General features: G+C 45.6%; 1 protein-coding gene across 5 annotated transcripts in view; it reads right to left on the reverse strand.

Annotated features, from left to right (window-relative positions):
• The window catches only part of luzp2 (leucine zipper protein 2), a 373,042-nt gene extending 363,796 nt beyond the window's left edge, over window positions 1-9,246 (reverse strand). The window contains exon 1 of one of the 5 annotated variants that reach the window (XM_038808327.1): window positions 8,996-9,246. In XM_038808327.1, coding sequence (XP_038664255.1) covers window positions 8,996-9,051 — 56 coding nt within the window. In that variant the 5' untranslated portion in view covers window positions 9,052-9,246. The remainder of the gene's footprint in view (window positions 1-8,995) is intronic. The other 4 variants (XM_038808328.1, XM_038808326.1, XM_038808324.1 and 1 more) reach the window with 4 other exon arrangements.
• Between the last annotated feature and the right edge of the window lie 8,273 nt (window positions 9,247-17,519).

Below are 17,519 nucleotides of genomic sequence, written 5' to 3' on the forward strand. Positions count from 1 at the left end.
TAATTTCTAATTTTGAATTTTACTCAAGCTCATTACATTTTGACAAACAGAACAAAAACAAACACCACCACATTTATAACAATCGGTACCAGCTGAAACTTCGATGATGCTCCTTGCTGATTAGAAGTTCCCGGGACAAGTTGGCACATACGTTTCAGGAGCAATTGGAAAAACGCATGGCAGTTGCAATCACTCAAGCTCAGCCAGTCAATGTTGTACTCTACTGGATATGCAATAATCAAAAGTCTTATCGTAAGCTGATGAAAAAATGCATGCTTCATTGACAGAAAATCAGTGCTGAGCATTTTGTGTGCAGGAGCGATGTTGTGTTTTTTTGTAATCTCTGGGCCGAGCCAGTGTTCATCTCAAGCCAAGACTTCCGCGGGAGCAACTTTTAATGTAATTCAACCCTTTCTATTCTGTGGCAATCTAGGCCACACGGACGGTGCTGGCTGGATGGCCAATAGTAACCGTGGTGACGCCTCCAGCAGCTCCGACCAAACTCCAGGGACGGACGGATCACATTGTGGGTGTCAGGGGGCCTTCAGAATTCATGTTGCGATATGCACCTGCAATGTTGCCGATTCCTGTTGTAATCTGATTGAGGGCCTTTTATTAACTTGCACCCAATCAGCTACATTTACTTGGTGAAAGTCCTGAGATTGTACAGAGCGGTGATTAATATTCTTCCCGCAAAGAGGTAAAGCAGTAAAGTCTGTTCCTGCCAAAAAAACAAAACCAAGGCTTCTGCAGAAAAGTTTTTTTAAAAACATAAAATTTGTGCTGAATCTTACTTTCCACTGTATTGTCCTGTTAGCCACAAACACCAAGGTTCCTGCTCACTGTAGCCTGAAGACCATTGACTGAAAACCAGAGATAGCAATGCGCTTGGAGACTCATGTCTTCTATGTTTTTTTAAAATATTTTTATTGAAGTATTTGCAAAATTTTTATAACAATAACAAAAGCAATAATAATAACAAAAACAACAACGTGGTAAAATAGACATTTCCCACTCAACAGCTTCTGTACATCCCTCGACCATATTGCACCTACCCCCCCCCCCTTCAGAATGCTGCTTCTGCCGACATTTTAATTTTCCCCGAGAAAGTCGACGAATGGCTGCCACCTCCGAGAGAACCCCAGCATTGACCCTCTCAAGGCAAACTTTATTTTCTCCAGCCTGAGAAACCCAGCCATGTCACTGACCCAAGTCGCCACACTTGGGGGCTTCGAGTCCCTCCACATTAAAAGGATCCGTCTCCGGGCTACCATGGAGGCAAAGGCCAGGCAAAGGCCAGGACGTCGGCCTCTTTCAGCCCCTGAACTCCCGGATCTTCTGACACTCCAAAAATCGCGACAGCAAAACCCTTCCAAAACCCTCTAAGCTTCGGGCATGCTCAAAACACGTGGACATGGTTTGCTGGACTTCCCGCACACCTTGCACATCTCTCCTCTACCCCGAAAAACTTGCTCATCCTCGCCGCCATCATGTGAGCTCGGTGCACTAATTTAAACTGTATTAGACTGAGCCTGACAAATGATGAGGAGAAATTAACCCTGCTTTGGGCGTCTGCCCTCAGACCCGCCTCTGACTCTCCACCTAACACCTCCTCCCACTCGCACCTCAGTTCCTCCACCGGGGTTTCCTCCGTCTCCAACAACTCCTGGTAGACATCTGACACCATCCCCTCTCCCACCCAGGTACACTACTCTATCCCGTATCCCACTGTGGCAGCTTGAACTTATCCTCCAGCAACTGCTGACTGGGAAAACTCCCATCCTTCTAATTCCTGCTCTCGGCAAGCTCCAGAACCCGCCATCTATCCTGCCCGGAGCGAACCTGTGGTTATTGCAAATCGGGGTCCAGACCAACCTTCTTATACCTCCTCCATTTCCCCCAGATTCTCAGTGCCGCCACCACCACCGGGCTGGTAGAGTAATGGGCCGACAAGAACGGCAGACGGGCCGACGAGAACAGCAGAGGTGCCGTTACCAATGCTCCCCAACTGGTGCCTTTGCATGACGCCGCCTCCATCCGCTCCCAAACCGACCCCTCCCCCATCACCCACTTCCTAATCATCGCTATATTAGCCGCGAAGGAGTTGAGGGGTTTTATGGAGCAGATGGGGGGTGTCGACCCGTGGAGATTCGAGCGGCTGAGGGCGAAGGAGTTTTGTTTTTTTTCTCATGTCCATAAAGTTTGCTCCTGTATTGATTTCTTTGTTCTGAGCAGGGCGCTGATTTTGAAGGTAGCAGGGACGGAATATTCGGCAATTGCAGTCTCTGATTATGCCCCGCATTGGGTGGATTTGCGGTTGAGTGAGGAGAGAGGGTAGCGCCCGTTGTGGAGACTAGATGTGGGGCTGTTAGCAGATGAAGTGGTCTCCGGGCAGATGAATAAGTCCATCCAGATTTACCTGGAAACAAATGACACGGGAGAGGTATCAGCAGCGACGGTTTGGGAGGCTCTGAAGGCAGCATGTAAGAGGGGAACTAATTTTGATTCTGTCCCATAGAGAAAAGGTGGAATGAGCAGAGAGGGAGAGATTAGTGGAGGAGATACTTCGAGTGGATAGGAGATATGTGGAGGCCCCGGACGTTGGGCTTCTGTGGGAGTGTCAGAAGCTACAGGCGGAGTTTGAGTTGTTGACCACGGGGGGGGCGGTGGAGCAGTTCAGGAGGGTAAGGGGGGCGGTTTACGAGTACAGGGAAAAGGCAAGCAGAATGCTGGTGCACCAGGTTAGGAAGAGAGAAGCGGCCAGGGAGATTGGGAGAGTAAAGAATAGGGAGGGTAACATGGTCTTGGATCCAGGGGGGGGTGAACAAAGTTTTTAAATAATTTAATAGCAAATTATATGAGTCGGAACCCCAGCTAGAGCAGAAGGGATGAAGCAATTCTTAGATCAGTTGAGGATTCCAAGGGTGGAGGAGGACCTGGTGGAGGGGCTGGGGGCCGCGATTGAGGCAAAGGAAATTGTTAAAGGACTGGAGGGCATGCAGTCGGGCAAGGCTCCGGGGCCCGACGGTTACCTGGTGGAATTTTATAAGAAATTCTCAGAGATGTGCTCAACTCCTTCGCCACGGCAGGCCTCCTCTCAATCCTGGATTTTGACCAGTCCAGTTCGGGGTCAATGACCGTGTTAAAGTCCCCCCCCCCCACCCCCCCGCCCCATGATCAGGCCGTGAGACTCCAAGTCCGGGATCCTGCCTAACACCCACCTCATAAATCCCACATCGTCCCAGTTCACAAGCACCATCCGTACACCCTCCAACTTCCCACTCACCATTATACAAAGGGATGGTTTAGCTCACTGAGCTAAATCGCTGGCTTTTAAAGCAGGCCAGCAGCACGGTTCGATTCCCGTACCAGCCTCCCCGGACAGGCGTCGGAATGAGGCGACTAGGGGCTTTTCACAGTAACTTCATTGAAGCCTACTCGTGACAATAAGCGATTTTCATTTATCTACCCCCCTTATCTGCCACAATTCTTCCAGCCTCAAATGCCACTCGCTTACAGATCAATATTGCTACCATCTCGGTCTTTGAGTCCAGCCCAGAGTGAAACACCTGACCAACCCAACCCTTTCTCAATCTCGTCTGGTCTATAATCTTTAGATGTGTCTCCTGAAGCATTGCCACGCCGGCCTTCAGCCCCTTTAAATGCGCGAAGACGCGAGCCCTTTTGACCGGCCCATTCAAACCTCTCACATTTCACGCAATCAGCCTGGACGGGGGGGCTACCACCCCCCCCCCCCCCCCCCCCCCCCGGTCACCCCCAACCCCCTGAAGGGTTTAATTTTCATTGCGCCCAGTATCAATACCCCTTTAAAATAAACTAGCGAGTGAGTTGAGCTCACTCGTGGACATGAATAGCACGGCGTTTGGGTAAATCAAGGACACGGTGACATTCTTGCCTCCCAGCAACTCTCTCTTTTATGAAACTGAACATGGAATTGCATTTGTGACAGGGGTTGTCAACATGATTACACCTAATCCATCCCAACTGAAGATCGATGTGGGCTATCAAATGAGGAAGGAATCGGATAAGATCGTAATTTTTAAAAAGTGCTAGATTTCTTTCACTTTCAGCTAATCTTTATATATGTAAATATTTAAGAATTCTGTAGTAAACAATCTTGCTGGGGGATTGTGAAGTGCAATTCAGCACCTGCAATGAAGGATTCTTATTACACAGCAACGGCACAGAGAGAGAGAAAAAAAATCAATACTGTTTGGTTACTTTACATAGAAGGGAATTAATCAAACTGTAATTGTTTAGTTGCAAGAAAGCTGCTGGTAACAGTGACAAAGCATCTCTGTTGACTGCTGAAGTGCATCTAACTTGTGTTAGAGTTGTACATTTTGAGAGTCATGTGAATTGGTTAATCACAGTTGTATTACGTGCTTACATTGGTTTGGAGTGTAAAAGTCAGGGATTCATGCATCCACTCAAAACACAATCCACATGCACACTATTGTTTATCAGCCACTGGCTGCCACAGAGATCTTGCAATGTCAAGAATAGCTGATTGGGCAGTTCACTCTTTCCCATTTAAACTAGGTTTCTGAATCCGAGACCATCTGAATTTAATGTATTTATTTCAAATGTATTCTTTTGGATCTATGCGTTCACATCATGTTTTACAACACAGAATGAGGCCCTTCAGCCAATCACATCTTTGCCAGCCATCAAGTACCGATCTATTCTCATTTTCCAACACGAGGTCTATAGCCTTGTATGCTATGGCATTTCAAGTGCTCATCTATATGCCTCTTAAATGTTGAGGGTTGTCACTTATACTATCCATTCAGGCGGTCACCTCTGGATCCCCACCACCCGCGGATGAAAATATTTTTCCGCAAATTCCCTCCCATTACCTTAAATCTATGCCCCCTGATAATTGTTGCCTCTAAGGGGAAACATTTTTTTTCCTATCTACCCTCTCTATGTCCTTCATAGCCCCCTCCTCAGCCTTCTCTGCTCTAAGGATCAGCACAACACTAGTGCCAAAGATGCAGTTTAATTGCCAGAAGGGAGAGCGGAAATTTCAGCAGGATGAAGCTATCCCACCCTGGTCTGCTTCGAAGATTAAAATGTATCTAGACAGATACATGAATGGGCAGGGAGCAGAGGGATACAGATCCTTAGAAAATAGGTGACAGTTTTAGATAGAGGATCTGAATCGGTGCAGGTTTGGAGGGCCGAAGGGCCTGTTCCTGTGCTGTAATTTTTCTTTGTTCTTTGTTCTAATAGGAGAAACAGTCCATATTTTGATCAGTAAGCATGGTCTACATTTCAATCTTTAATCAAAACCTTAGCTTAATTTCTTGGGGTTTCAGTAAACCAGAGATTTATACTTCTAATTCATTTTTTTGTACGATTGGTTGTAACAGCAGAATTTAACTTAGTCTCCACAAAACAATCCATTAATATTGTGCAAATATTTACCTGCTGGCCCCACTTCCCTGAAATGCGTGTGGTCTATGGGGAACTACTCTATTGCCTCAGTAATTGGTCATGGTGAGATGATTCTTGATTGCTGTATTTTATTTATTCCGCAAAGACATGGGAAGAAATACAATTCATGTAACATGGGATTGACTTTTTGACAGTCACCAGTAATATTCTATGTCAATAGGTGCCACTGCCATTTTGTGGCAGCATTATCAATCACGGTTTATCGCTGGACTTTGACAAATTAATAATACCACAAAACACAAAAGAACTTTACAGCAAGTCAATTAATCCAAAAATGTGCATGACATTATTTATTACTGGCTTCAATCCAATCGAAAATATTTTGCAGATTAACTTAATTGAAGCATTTTCCTTGTGCATTATCGAACATGTAAAATGTCCCAAAAATGGTGTTGACAACCCATAATATAAAGACAATAATGTCATAGTTGATTGGTATTGACTATTCCAACACAAGTCTATTTTATAGTTTGTTGATTCAGAGATTAGTGTAGTGATTTTCTGAAAGAAAACCCAATCTCTGGTTTACTGAAACCCCAAGAAATTAAGCTAAGGTTTTGATTAAAGATTGCAATATAGACCATGCTTACTGATCAAAATATGGACTGTTTCTCCTATTAGAACAAAGAACAAAGAAAAATTACAGCACAGGAACAGGCCCTTCAGCCCTCCAAACCTGCACCGATTCAGATCCTCTATCTAAAACTGTCACCTATTTTCTAAGGATCTGTATCCCTCTGCTCCCTGCCCATTCATGTATCTGTCTAGATACATTTTAAATGTCGCTATCATGCCCGCCTCTACCACCTCCGCCAGAAATGCGTTCCAGGCACCTACCACCCTCTGCGTAAAGAACTTTCCACGCATATCTCCCTTAAACTTTTCCCCTCTCACCTTGAACTCGTGACCCCTAGTAATTGAGTCCACCACTCTGGGAAAAAGCTTCTTGCTATCCACCCTGTCTATACCTTTCATGATTTTGTAGACCTCAATGAGGTCCCCCGTCAACCTCCGTCTTTCTAATGAAAATAATCCTAATCTACTCAACCTCTCTTCATAATGAAATGAAATGAAAATCGCTTATTGTCACGAGTAGGCTTCAATTAAGTTACTGTGAAATGCCCCTAGTCGCCACATTCTGGCGCCTGTCCGGGGAGGCTGATATGGGAATTGAACCGTGCTGCTGGCGTGCTTTAAAAGCCAGCGACTTAGCCCAGTGAGCTAAACCAGCCCCTATAAACCTCTATTAATAATTAAATGAGACTTGAACTGATATTGCACAATACGAAAACGTACTTTTAGTCTCATTCACGAACTATTAACTTAATTTCCATGCAGGAGCTGGAAAAAGATTTACTGGTTTGTATTAGGCTAAACCTAATGTATATAATCTCCAGACGTATAGGCTTCCAGTCGTATAGTTTTAAATGATCAAATAGAATGGCACAACGGGTCTGAATGGCCTATTACTGTTCCTGTGACCACAAAATTACCAATATCTAAGAGAACAAAGAGGCTCAAAATATATGCTCAAAAAAAAAGGATATTCAACTGAATCACAAGCAGGCATTTGTAGAAATTCAAGACATCATCAATAGGCTGCATTCATGATATCTGTCTATTCCGAATGGACAATCTTTCCATTATTGACAATAAATTAACAATGAGCACGAGGAACTGAAAGAGGAAATAAGGAACAGTCATCAAGTGCATTAAATATTTATATCTTGAATAGTTTTTGACATGAGGGGGGGGAAATAGCAATTTGATTGATCGTGCTGTCCTGTCTCATTGGCATATGATCAGAAAAAAAACTGCTTCTTGATTATCATTGGCTTGCATGCCCGCTTGTTACATTCTGTCCAGTTAACCTTTCTGTCCAATTATTTTGCCTAATTAAGGCTGCAGCTACCTAATTATACTAAGTATATGCAAAGCAATTGCAACTTGGCTGAAAGTCTCACTAACAAAGTGTATCCGAGCTCTCCAAGAAATAGCATGCAAAATATCACATGGAGAATACAGTGCTGAACGCAAACAGTAAAATAATTGGAGGGGGAGGGGAGAGAGAAGAGAGAAAGAGAGAAACACATGCCTGCCAATTTACCTGTCCAAATTATAAGATGGCAGATCTAACTGTGTTCTGAAAGGACTAGCCTGCTCTCAGCTCCTGTATTTGGGCGCAAGATCGATCACTCATGGTGATTGTGGCAATCAATCACACATCAAAACCCCAGAAGTTTAGACAAGTTTGGCCACGGTGAAGGGGTAACAGTTTACATCTCTTTCTCTTCTCCTGTACTCTGGACTATTATTGACACTGTCAATAACACCAAAAAAATCACCAAGTATGCAACCACTCTGCACTTTACACATACCACTCGACGGGAAACTAGCAAAAGTGCAAGATGGGGGAAGAGAGCCTTTGAATATGATAATATTCCAAACCTATTTCTCCATTATATCTTGGGGCAGAAGCATGTTGGAAGAACATTTTCACAAAAAAAACAGCAAAACTTAAAGATATTACATCCAGAAACCACAGATACAATTGGAAGGTAAAATGACATTTCCTGATTACAAGAAAAGCTACAGTATCCCCCCCACCCCCCACACACACACACACACAGTTTCATCCATAATTCATTTGGTATCTTAAAAAGGTGTGACCTGGTGCTTGTGTCTAAAATTAAAGCAGTTACTTTGTACAAGACCACCACGGGAAGCAGCGGCAACCTTCCTGTTGTTATGATAGATGACACATCAATATTGATCCGTGCTTGAAGACAATGCAACTTTAATGAACCGCCCCGTGTTCAGAAGGGATATCAGTTGCATTCAGTGAAAGCCTGACTAACGGACCGGGAAACTAGCCATCTGTATGCACACACCACGCCAGGATGCTGCATCTTTACACACACAGAACAGATTGATCAAGGAACCGTCCAATCGTGATAAAAATCAACTCACTCCCGTCCCACCGCCTACATGCTGATAATTGCTAATTAATTTCAACAGTGACGGATGCATTCAACGGAATGGATGTTAAAGTCATGACAGTTTGACAATAGATAGAGCAGCTCAAGTTGAGGAACTTGAGACACACTTGCACGCTGCCAATTCACTTGACCGAAGCAGTCTCACCCATCAGGGTGAATCCAGGTAGCCAAACATCCACTCCATAGTCACAACCTGTTAGTGTACATCTCGATACAAAGTCTCATACAAATGTATCCCTCCCTCCATTTGTACATGCTCAGAAATAACGGAGGGGAAATCTCCCCCCCCCCCCCCCCGGATCACAAGGAAGCAGTTACAACAAGTTTGCGATGAATAGGAAAGCCCTCGAGTATTAACATGCTGGGCGCCCGCTCACTGTTACAAATCACTGGCATGTTTCAACATTGTTACATCCGCGAATTGTTACCAGCTCCCGTCCCCTGAGCTCTGCCCCGGGGTTCGATGATCGTTCACCCACCGACGAGAGGGGGACAAGAAAGGATATTTCACCCACCTCGAGCTGAATGCGAGAGCAGGGAAGAGGAAGAGAAAGTAGCAAGCGCGGTTCATCGCTCCCTTCCTCTGCACACACACACACACACACAGGCTTGGGGAGTCAGGAGGCTTCGCTGCTTTCAGCTGCAGAAGACAGACTGACAGATGGAGAGGAAGCTTGGAGTGCGATTTGCTCAGTGTTTGATATCTGATGTCATGAGCAATCGGGCACTACTGTGAGCATGCAGCCAGACCGCTTGTGATGATACAATGCAGCTATCCTGAGGGATTTGTTATTACAGCAGTTGAAATCACGAGGGGGGAGGGTGGTGTGGGGGGGGGGGGGGGACATATGAGGAGGGTCCTCAGGGCGTCCTGTGCGGGCACAGCAGCATATCGGCATGAACGCGTCCTGTATAATGAGAAGCGAGAAATAATTGTTAATTAATCAAATCATGTCTGAAGTAATGAAGCCAGCGTTGCCTTGGCATTTACCAGGCAAAGTTGAAAAGAACAGCGCCTCCCAATCATCAATTAACAGTTTATTTTTCCCCCCCTTAGCCACAATTAAAAAAAGCAAATAGTTATCACCAGCAGACCTGACCTCACATTGGACTATGGCTGAAGAGCCATTATTTTGTGAAAATACTAACACCCTAGTGGAGTCGTATTTTCCTGCTGTATGTCATTTAAATGTAAATCTTCCGATTATGTATACTTTTGAAGTCACATAATGGGATTGTAGGAAACTGCAACTAGAATGTCAATAGTAAGTAATATATTTTTAAAATAACTGCTACTGAACAAGCTATGGTTTATTGCCTTCATTTTATACTGAATGAATTCCGAACTGCTGTTGGAGGTTAACAGGGACAGCCAAGGGTCAGAAAGTGAGAGGAGCAACTATTAGAAATGGATACAAAATCCTGTTATCAATTCTGACTTGCCCACCAGCACAGTGCCCATGTCCAGAACAGAGTATAATCGTTTTCTAAACTTCCTCCAACCAGAGGTGCACTAAATTTTTAGACCAATGTTTACGAAAACTGTTGATCGACCAAACTTGCAGCATCATTTGTTGCTGTTAAACCATTTTAAAAAGATGCAACTGACCATCCTGTTGAATTATTCAACATTAATTCGGTGTGACATTGGATGTATGCATGTGAAATGCGACATTGACAAATCATAGAACATAGAACATAGCACAGTACATAGTACAGCACAGAACAGGCCCTTCGGCCCTCAATGTTGTGCCGAGCCATGATCAACCCACTCAAACCCACGTATCCACCCTATACCCGTAACCCAACAACCCCCCCCCCTTACCTTACTTTTTAGGACACTACGGGCAATTTAGCATGGCCAATCCACCTAACCCGCACATCTTTGGACTGTGAGAGGAAACCGGAGCAGCCGGAGGAAACCCACGCACACAGGGGGAGGACGTGCAGACTCCACACAGACAGTGACCCAGCCGGGAATCGAACCTGGGACCCTGGAGCTGTGAAGCATTTATGCTAACCACCATGCTACCCTGCTGCCCAATCATTTCAGTAGGACGTATAACGCCCACGAAAAAGGGATGAAACCGGACAGACCACCCTGCATTGACAAAGGCACTGGAAGAGGTAACGGCAAACCCAGTCCTGTTGACCCTGCAAAGTGCTCCTTACTAACATTTGGGGGCTTGTGCCAAAGTTGGGAGAGCTGTCTCACAGACTAGTCAAGCAACAGCCTGACAGGGCCTCACAGAATCAAACCTTACAGATAATATCTCAGCACTATCACCATTCCTGAGTATGTCCTGTCTCACTGGCAGGGCAGACCCAGCGGAGGTGGTGGCACAGTGGTAGACAGTCGGGAGGGAGCTGCCCTGGGAGTCTTCAACATGGACTCTGGACCCCATGAAATCTCATGGCTTCAGGTTAAACATGGGCCAGGAAACCTTCTGCTGATTACCAGGTACCGGCCACCATCAGCTGATGAATCAATACTCCTCCATGTTGAACCACCACTTGGAGGAAGCACTGAAGGTGGCAAAGGTGCACAAAATACTCTGGGTGGAGGACTTTAATGTCCATCACCATGAGTGGCTCGGTAGTACCACCACAGACCAAACTGGCCGGGTCCTAAAGGACATAGCTGCTAGACTGGGACTGCAGTAGGTGGTGAGGGAACAAACAAGAGGGGAAAACATACTTGACCCCATCCTCACCAATCTGCCTGCCGCCGATGCATCTTTCCATGCCAGTGTTGGTAGCAGTGACCTCTGCACAGTCCATGTGGAGACAAAGTCTCATCTTCATCTTGAGGATACCCTCTATCATGTTGTGTGGCAGTACCATCATTCCGTCGTCATTCCTTCACTGTCACTGGGTCAAAATTCTGGAACTCCCTCCCGAACAGCACAGTGGGTGAACCTACACCTTAGGGACTGCAGCAGTTCAAGAAGGCAGCTCACCACCACCGTCTGAAGGGCAACTAGGGATGGGCAATAAATGATGGCCTAACCAGCGACACCCACATCCCGTAAAAGAATAAAAAATATATATATCTTTTGTGAGAAGCAAATCATATCACTCAACTTATTGGCTTGCTCTTTGTTGAAAGCTGCACCCATCTTCTAAGTATCTGTTTCATTAATCCTCTGACCTTCGATCGGTAGAAAGTTAGTTTGGCACCTGTCCCCTTCAAAGTAAAAATATTTGTTAATCACCTGAAATTCATTCTAATGGATATGGTGACAGTTGCAACTTTTGCACATTAAAATATTTGACACGCGTGCCCAGCCAAAACTAGAAGAGACTCAAAATGTTGCCAAAAGGAACTGGTGTTTTCGGCTTTGGTGAGGACACCCAATGTAATCCTGAACTCGAGCACCTCTACCATTTTGGTTACTCCTCCACTGCTGGCCATGGTTTCAGTCACCCAGGCTTTGAACTCTGGCATCTTCTCTCAAAATCTCTCTGCCTCTCTTCATTCGAGATATTCCTCAAAACCTACCTCTTTGACAAAACATTTGGTCATCTGTCCTGATATCTCCGATGTGGCTTTTTATCAAATTTTGTTTGTTAACACTCCCATGGAGCACCTTGGGATGTTTGACTATGTTAAAAGGTGCTATGTAAATGCAGGTTGTTGTTCAAGTGAAAAAAAATGAAATGAAAATCGCTTATTGTCACAAGTAGGCTTCAAATGAAGTTACTGTGAAAAGCCCCTAGTCGCCACATTCCGGCGACTGTTTGGGGAGGCCGGTATGGGAATTGAACCGTGTTGCTGGCCTGCCTTGGTCTGCTTGAAAAGCCAGCTATTTTAGCCCTGTGCTAAACCAGCCCCTTCGCATGTTGTCACGTTATTACATTTTCTGGGCGGCAAACATAATCAATTGCCCTACAAACCATTGCACTCCCTTGGGAGGAGAGTTAAAATGTAAAATCCCTCTCTGATTGTCATAGCAACCACTGTATGCTGGGAATAAACTGATGTTCATGACGTCCACCGTTGCTATGGCATTAATGATGCAAAATAGATCATAGGATGTCTCCCTCCCATTAAGATGTGATTTGAACATGTTCATTTATTAGTAGAATACTTGCAATTTTCCCATCATTTCCAATGGATGACCCTGGGATGGATGGTGGGCCATGGAGAACAGTGGGATGGTTTCCTACCTGTTCTTCCTTTTTCCCTTTCACCATTAGCTAGGAAAATGGTAGAGACTCAGAGGAAAATCTGGGTTTGGTACTCTGGCCAAAACATTAAATCGGCGTTTTTGTTTCCAATTGTGACATCCAGTGTATAGTTCTTGCATTGCTTCTTTCGTTCATTTCTGATATCTGAGAATTTCTATGCTTTTCAAGATTTGGAGCCTGTTGGCCATTTTGTTCGTCTCAAACGAAAAAGAGAAAATCTTGCCTCCTTTGACATTTCGCTCTCTGTAGACATGACAGTGCCTCGGAAAGATTGGGAGGACGAACCCAGCTCCTAAGCCACTGACAACAACATGCAGAGAGAGAACTCAGTTCGTCACTCCATTGGGAAGCCTTTGATCTCTGAGAATCACTTATCGCTACAAGATGGGGAACTCACTGCACTGGCAGGACGTGTGTTATTCCAGGATATTATGGTACATAAGCGGAGTGCACTGCTCCACCTGCTCTGGTTGCTCTGTTAACTGATGAGATTTTTAAAAATATTATGAGCAGCACAGTGGCTAGCACTGCTGCATCACAGTGCCAGGGACCCGGGTTCGATTCCAGCCTCGGGGGACTGTCTGTGTGGAGTTTGCACCTTCTCCCCATGTCTGCGTGAGTTTCCTCCGGGTGCTCCGGTTTCCTCCCACAGCCCTAAGATGTGAGGTTAGGTAGATTGACCATGCCAAATTGCCCGTTATGGGGTTAAAGGGATAGGGTGGGGGATGAGCCTTGGTGGGGTGCGCATTCGGAGGGTCGGTGTAGACTCGATGGGCCAAATGGCCTCCTTCTGCACTGTAGGAATTGTCTGATTCTATATATATTTGCTGTTACCGTAATTCAGATTGTAAGAGCATTACTTTTATAAACCAAATTACTGTAGTAAAACTTGGTATGAGTGGATCAGTTTTGAGGATGTAAAATGGGCAAAATGCATCCCAGTTTAACACTGGGATGGTCTGATTCTGCTCTATACACGTATTGGCTCCACTGATAAATGCTTAATACCAATAGTAGTCTCCTTCGGTATTTAAACTCAAGGCTTATTTCCTGTTAAATGCAAAATTAGTCCGTGATTGAGTGGGCCAGGTATAGGGCCTACCTGATGCCGGTTTTCAGTAATCAGTGTGGATGGTCGATGAAAGGTAATAGAATTTGTAAAAAAAACCTTCTTGGGGAGCCAGAAAGAGCAACGGTCCGTAGATGTCATAATCAGTCCCTCGACCATTGCATCTCATGCCCCCAAAACAGGAAGCAAAGTACTGTACACATCCCTGTCTGCATCAACGGGGCTGAGGTGGAGATGGTTAAGAGCTTAATTGGATTGGATTGGATTGGATTTGTTCATTGTCACGTGTACCGAGATACAGTGAAAAGTATTTTTCTGCGAGAAGCTCAACAGATCATTAAGTACATGAAAAGGAAAGGAAATAAAATAAAATACATAATAGGGCAGCACAAGGTACACAATGTAACTACATAACACTGGCATCAGATGTAGTGTTAATGAGGTCAATCCATAAGAGGGTCGTTTAGGAGTCTGGTAACAGCAGGGAAGAAGCTGTTTTTGAGTCTGTTTGTGCAGTTCTTCAAATTCCTAGGTGTGCACATCACCAAAAAATCTGTCCTGGTCCACCCACGTCGACGCTACCACCAAGAAAGCACAACAGCACCTATACGTCCTCAGGAAGCTAAGGAAATTCGGCATGTCCATACTGACTCTTACTAACTTTTACAGATGCACCATAGAAAGCATCCTATTGGGCTGCATCACAGCCTGGTATGGCAACTGCTCGGCCCAAGATTGGAAGAAACTACAGAGAGTCGTGAACACCGCCCAGTCCATCACACAAACTTGCCTCCCATCCATTGACTCTGTCGACACCTCCCGCTGTCTTGGGAAAGTGGGCAGCGTAATCAAAGACCCCTCCCACCCGGCTTACTCACTCTTCCAACTTCTCCCATTGGGCAGGAGATAAAAAATTCTGAGAACACGCATGAACAGACTCAAATTCAGCTACGTGTCCGCTGTTACCAGACTCCTAAATGACTGATGGACTGATGGACTTATGGACTGATCTGACCTCTTCATACATCTTCTCTACAGAGCAGTACTACACTCCTGCATGCTCCACCTGTGCTTACATGTTTACATTGTGTTTTTTCTGTTTGCCCTATTGCATATTTTCTTTTCATATACGGGATGATCTGTCTGAGCTGCTGGCAGAACAATACTTTTCATTGCACATCGGTACACATGACAGTAAACCAAACCAAACCATGTTGCAGTCTAGTCACTGTTGTAATGTTGGAAATGTGGCAGCCAATTTGTAAACAGAAAATCACATAAATGTTCTAATGAACAGGTAATCTCTTGTTTCATGGTTCTGGTTGAGGGATAAATACCTGGTGACAACACCTGAAAAATACTTAAAAGCCTTTGAAACGTCCTGCAATACATATCAGTCTTAATGTGGATCCTTCACTTTAGTTTGTCATTTGAGATTTATTTCCAGTTGTCACAAAACGGTAGGATGCATTAACTTGAATGTATTGTTTGTTTGCACAAGTTAATTGCAGCTGCCATATACTTTGCAAAACCATGGGCTGGATTCTCCAATTTTCAGGCTATGTTCCTGATGCTCGCATTGGGAACGGTGGCGTTTTATGACCATAAAATTGGCGCAAAACAGCTACCGATCCTCCATTTGGTGGGGGGCTAGCAGGCAGGTAGCGTAGAGCACCCGGCTCTGACTGCCAATATGGCCGGAGAATTGCCGGGTCTGTGGACGCACAATATGGCACCAACCACGCGCGGACCTGGAAGCTAAATAGTGTCCCCCCCCTTTGGCCAGACTCGCGACCCCCGGACCACACCTCCAAAAGTGCCCTCAGCCCCCGCCAAAGTCCCCCCTGCTCCCCTGCTTGCGGACTGGCTCTCTCCCGACTGTGGCGGCGCTGAATTACAAAATAGCATCAGCGACCCAGGCCATCGGGAATTCGGCCGGTCGGAGGCGGAGCATGCAGGGGTGGGCCTCAGGTAATGTCTTGAGGCCGTCGATACGGTATGCGGCGTACTCCGAGAGTACGCCACTTTGGAGGGGGCGGAACATTGTGAAAGCGGCGCCGCCTCCGATTCCATCACAAACGGGGATTTTCCAGCTGATCGCTGAACGCGATTTCAGCGTCGCCGACCAGAGAATCCCGCCCCCTGTCTGGGCAGCAATTATGAGAAAGGGAAGAATAGGGAACAGGGTGCACTTTGGAACTGATACATTTAGTAGCCATAACTGTGAAGCCAGGAAGCAGCTTAGACTCACAACAGTAAAATTGGCGCAAGCCACTCACCAATTCTGGTACCGGTGAGGGGCTAACACTGGCACCACGTGAAATCCCCACGGATCGCACCAAAAATGGCTGGAGAATAGCCCGGTCCCGGGTCACGCATGCGCAAGGCTGACGACCTGCAACGGTCGCACCGTAAAGCATGACGCCGGCCGTGCCCGAACCCTAACCCGCTAACCTCAACCCCACCAGCCCTAATGTAACCCCCCCCCCCGGCCAGCGACATGGATCCTGGATGAGTGTGGCAACGTTGGACACTGTCTGCAGCCGGCACGCCGGGTTCCCATCTGCTGGAACCACACACGACCCGCGCCATCGGGAACTCATGGGCGGAGCATCGCAGGTGAGCCGGTCGATGACGCACCAATGGTGTTGGAGCGGTTTGGAGGTGGCGGAGCATGGCGGACCGGCGTCAAACCCGTGCGGGCCCCGATTCCGGTGTCGGAATCCATTCTCCGCCGATCGTTGATCACGATTTTGCCATCGGGCTATGGAGAATCCAGCCCTCTATCGAGCACATAACATCAGCAGGGTTTCGTAACATATTAATTGGGGGCTCTAAGACCGGGGGCTCACTGTGGGTGGGGCTGGAAGATGCCATTGGCAGGAATGGCCAGAAAGTTTTGGCCATTATAAGGATATGTTGCAAAAGGTTTTGACGATATAAATTAACCTGGCTGCTGAAGGTTAGATTCCTATTGGAAGGGAACACTGCAAGTTATACAATTACGTTTGTATAACTACAGTGAGTTTCATATTTAAAGTACCTATAAACCTTGCAGGGTGAATTCTTGACAAGTAGAATTACAACCTAGTTATATAAATTGCTATTAGATGTAAATATGCTTTGAAAAAACCCACATATGGTCATAAAATGTTATGATACATAAACAAGTGAATCAGTGTATCAGATCTGCACTAGTATTTTTCTCTCTGATCCATTTAAGCCTAATTCCACTTTTCTGTTCACTCCACATCTTCCTTAATATTCAATTTGTTCCCAGTAACTAATTCCCTTTTTAAGTAATTTATGGCCTTATCTTCAACAACAGTTTATGGCAGAAATTCCACATTCTAGTCACCTCTGTGCAAAGACATTCTTCCTAGCCTCTTTCCTTTTATGACTGTCTTAAATTCGTGCCATATCATTAAAGTGTCAACAATCAGTTGAAATAATCTATCACCGTTAACTCCATCTAAACTCCATGTTACCTTCAAGACCTCTGTCGGTTCACTCCTTTTCAGGTCCTGTGGAAAAATTCCAACTTCCCCAAACTGTAGCCCCTCAGCACTGGGTAACATCCCCATGAATATATCCCTTGCCTTTCTTATCACTATTACCCCCCCCTCTCTCTCTCTCTCTTTAGGTACCATGGCCTAAGAGGGTGGATGTAACCATCGACCTCTATGTTAATCGTGCTGTAGAAGAGTGGATTATCTCCCTTGGTGGTATACTCATCCAGTGTGTGAGGTTCTTTCTCACAGAATCATAGAATTTACAGT

Source organism: Scyliorhinus canicula, chromosome 9 (genome assembly GCF_902713615.1).
Source record: "Scyliorhinus canicula chromosome 9, sScyCan1.1, whole genome shotgun sequence".
NCBI lineage: Eukaryota > Metazoa > Chordata > Chondrichthyes > Carcharhiniformes > Scyliorhinidae > Scyliorhinus > Scyliorhinus canicula.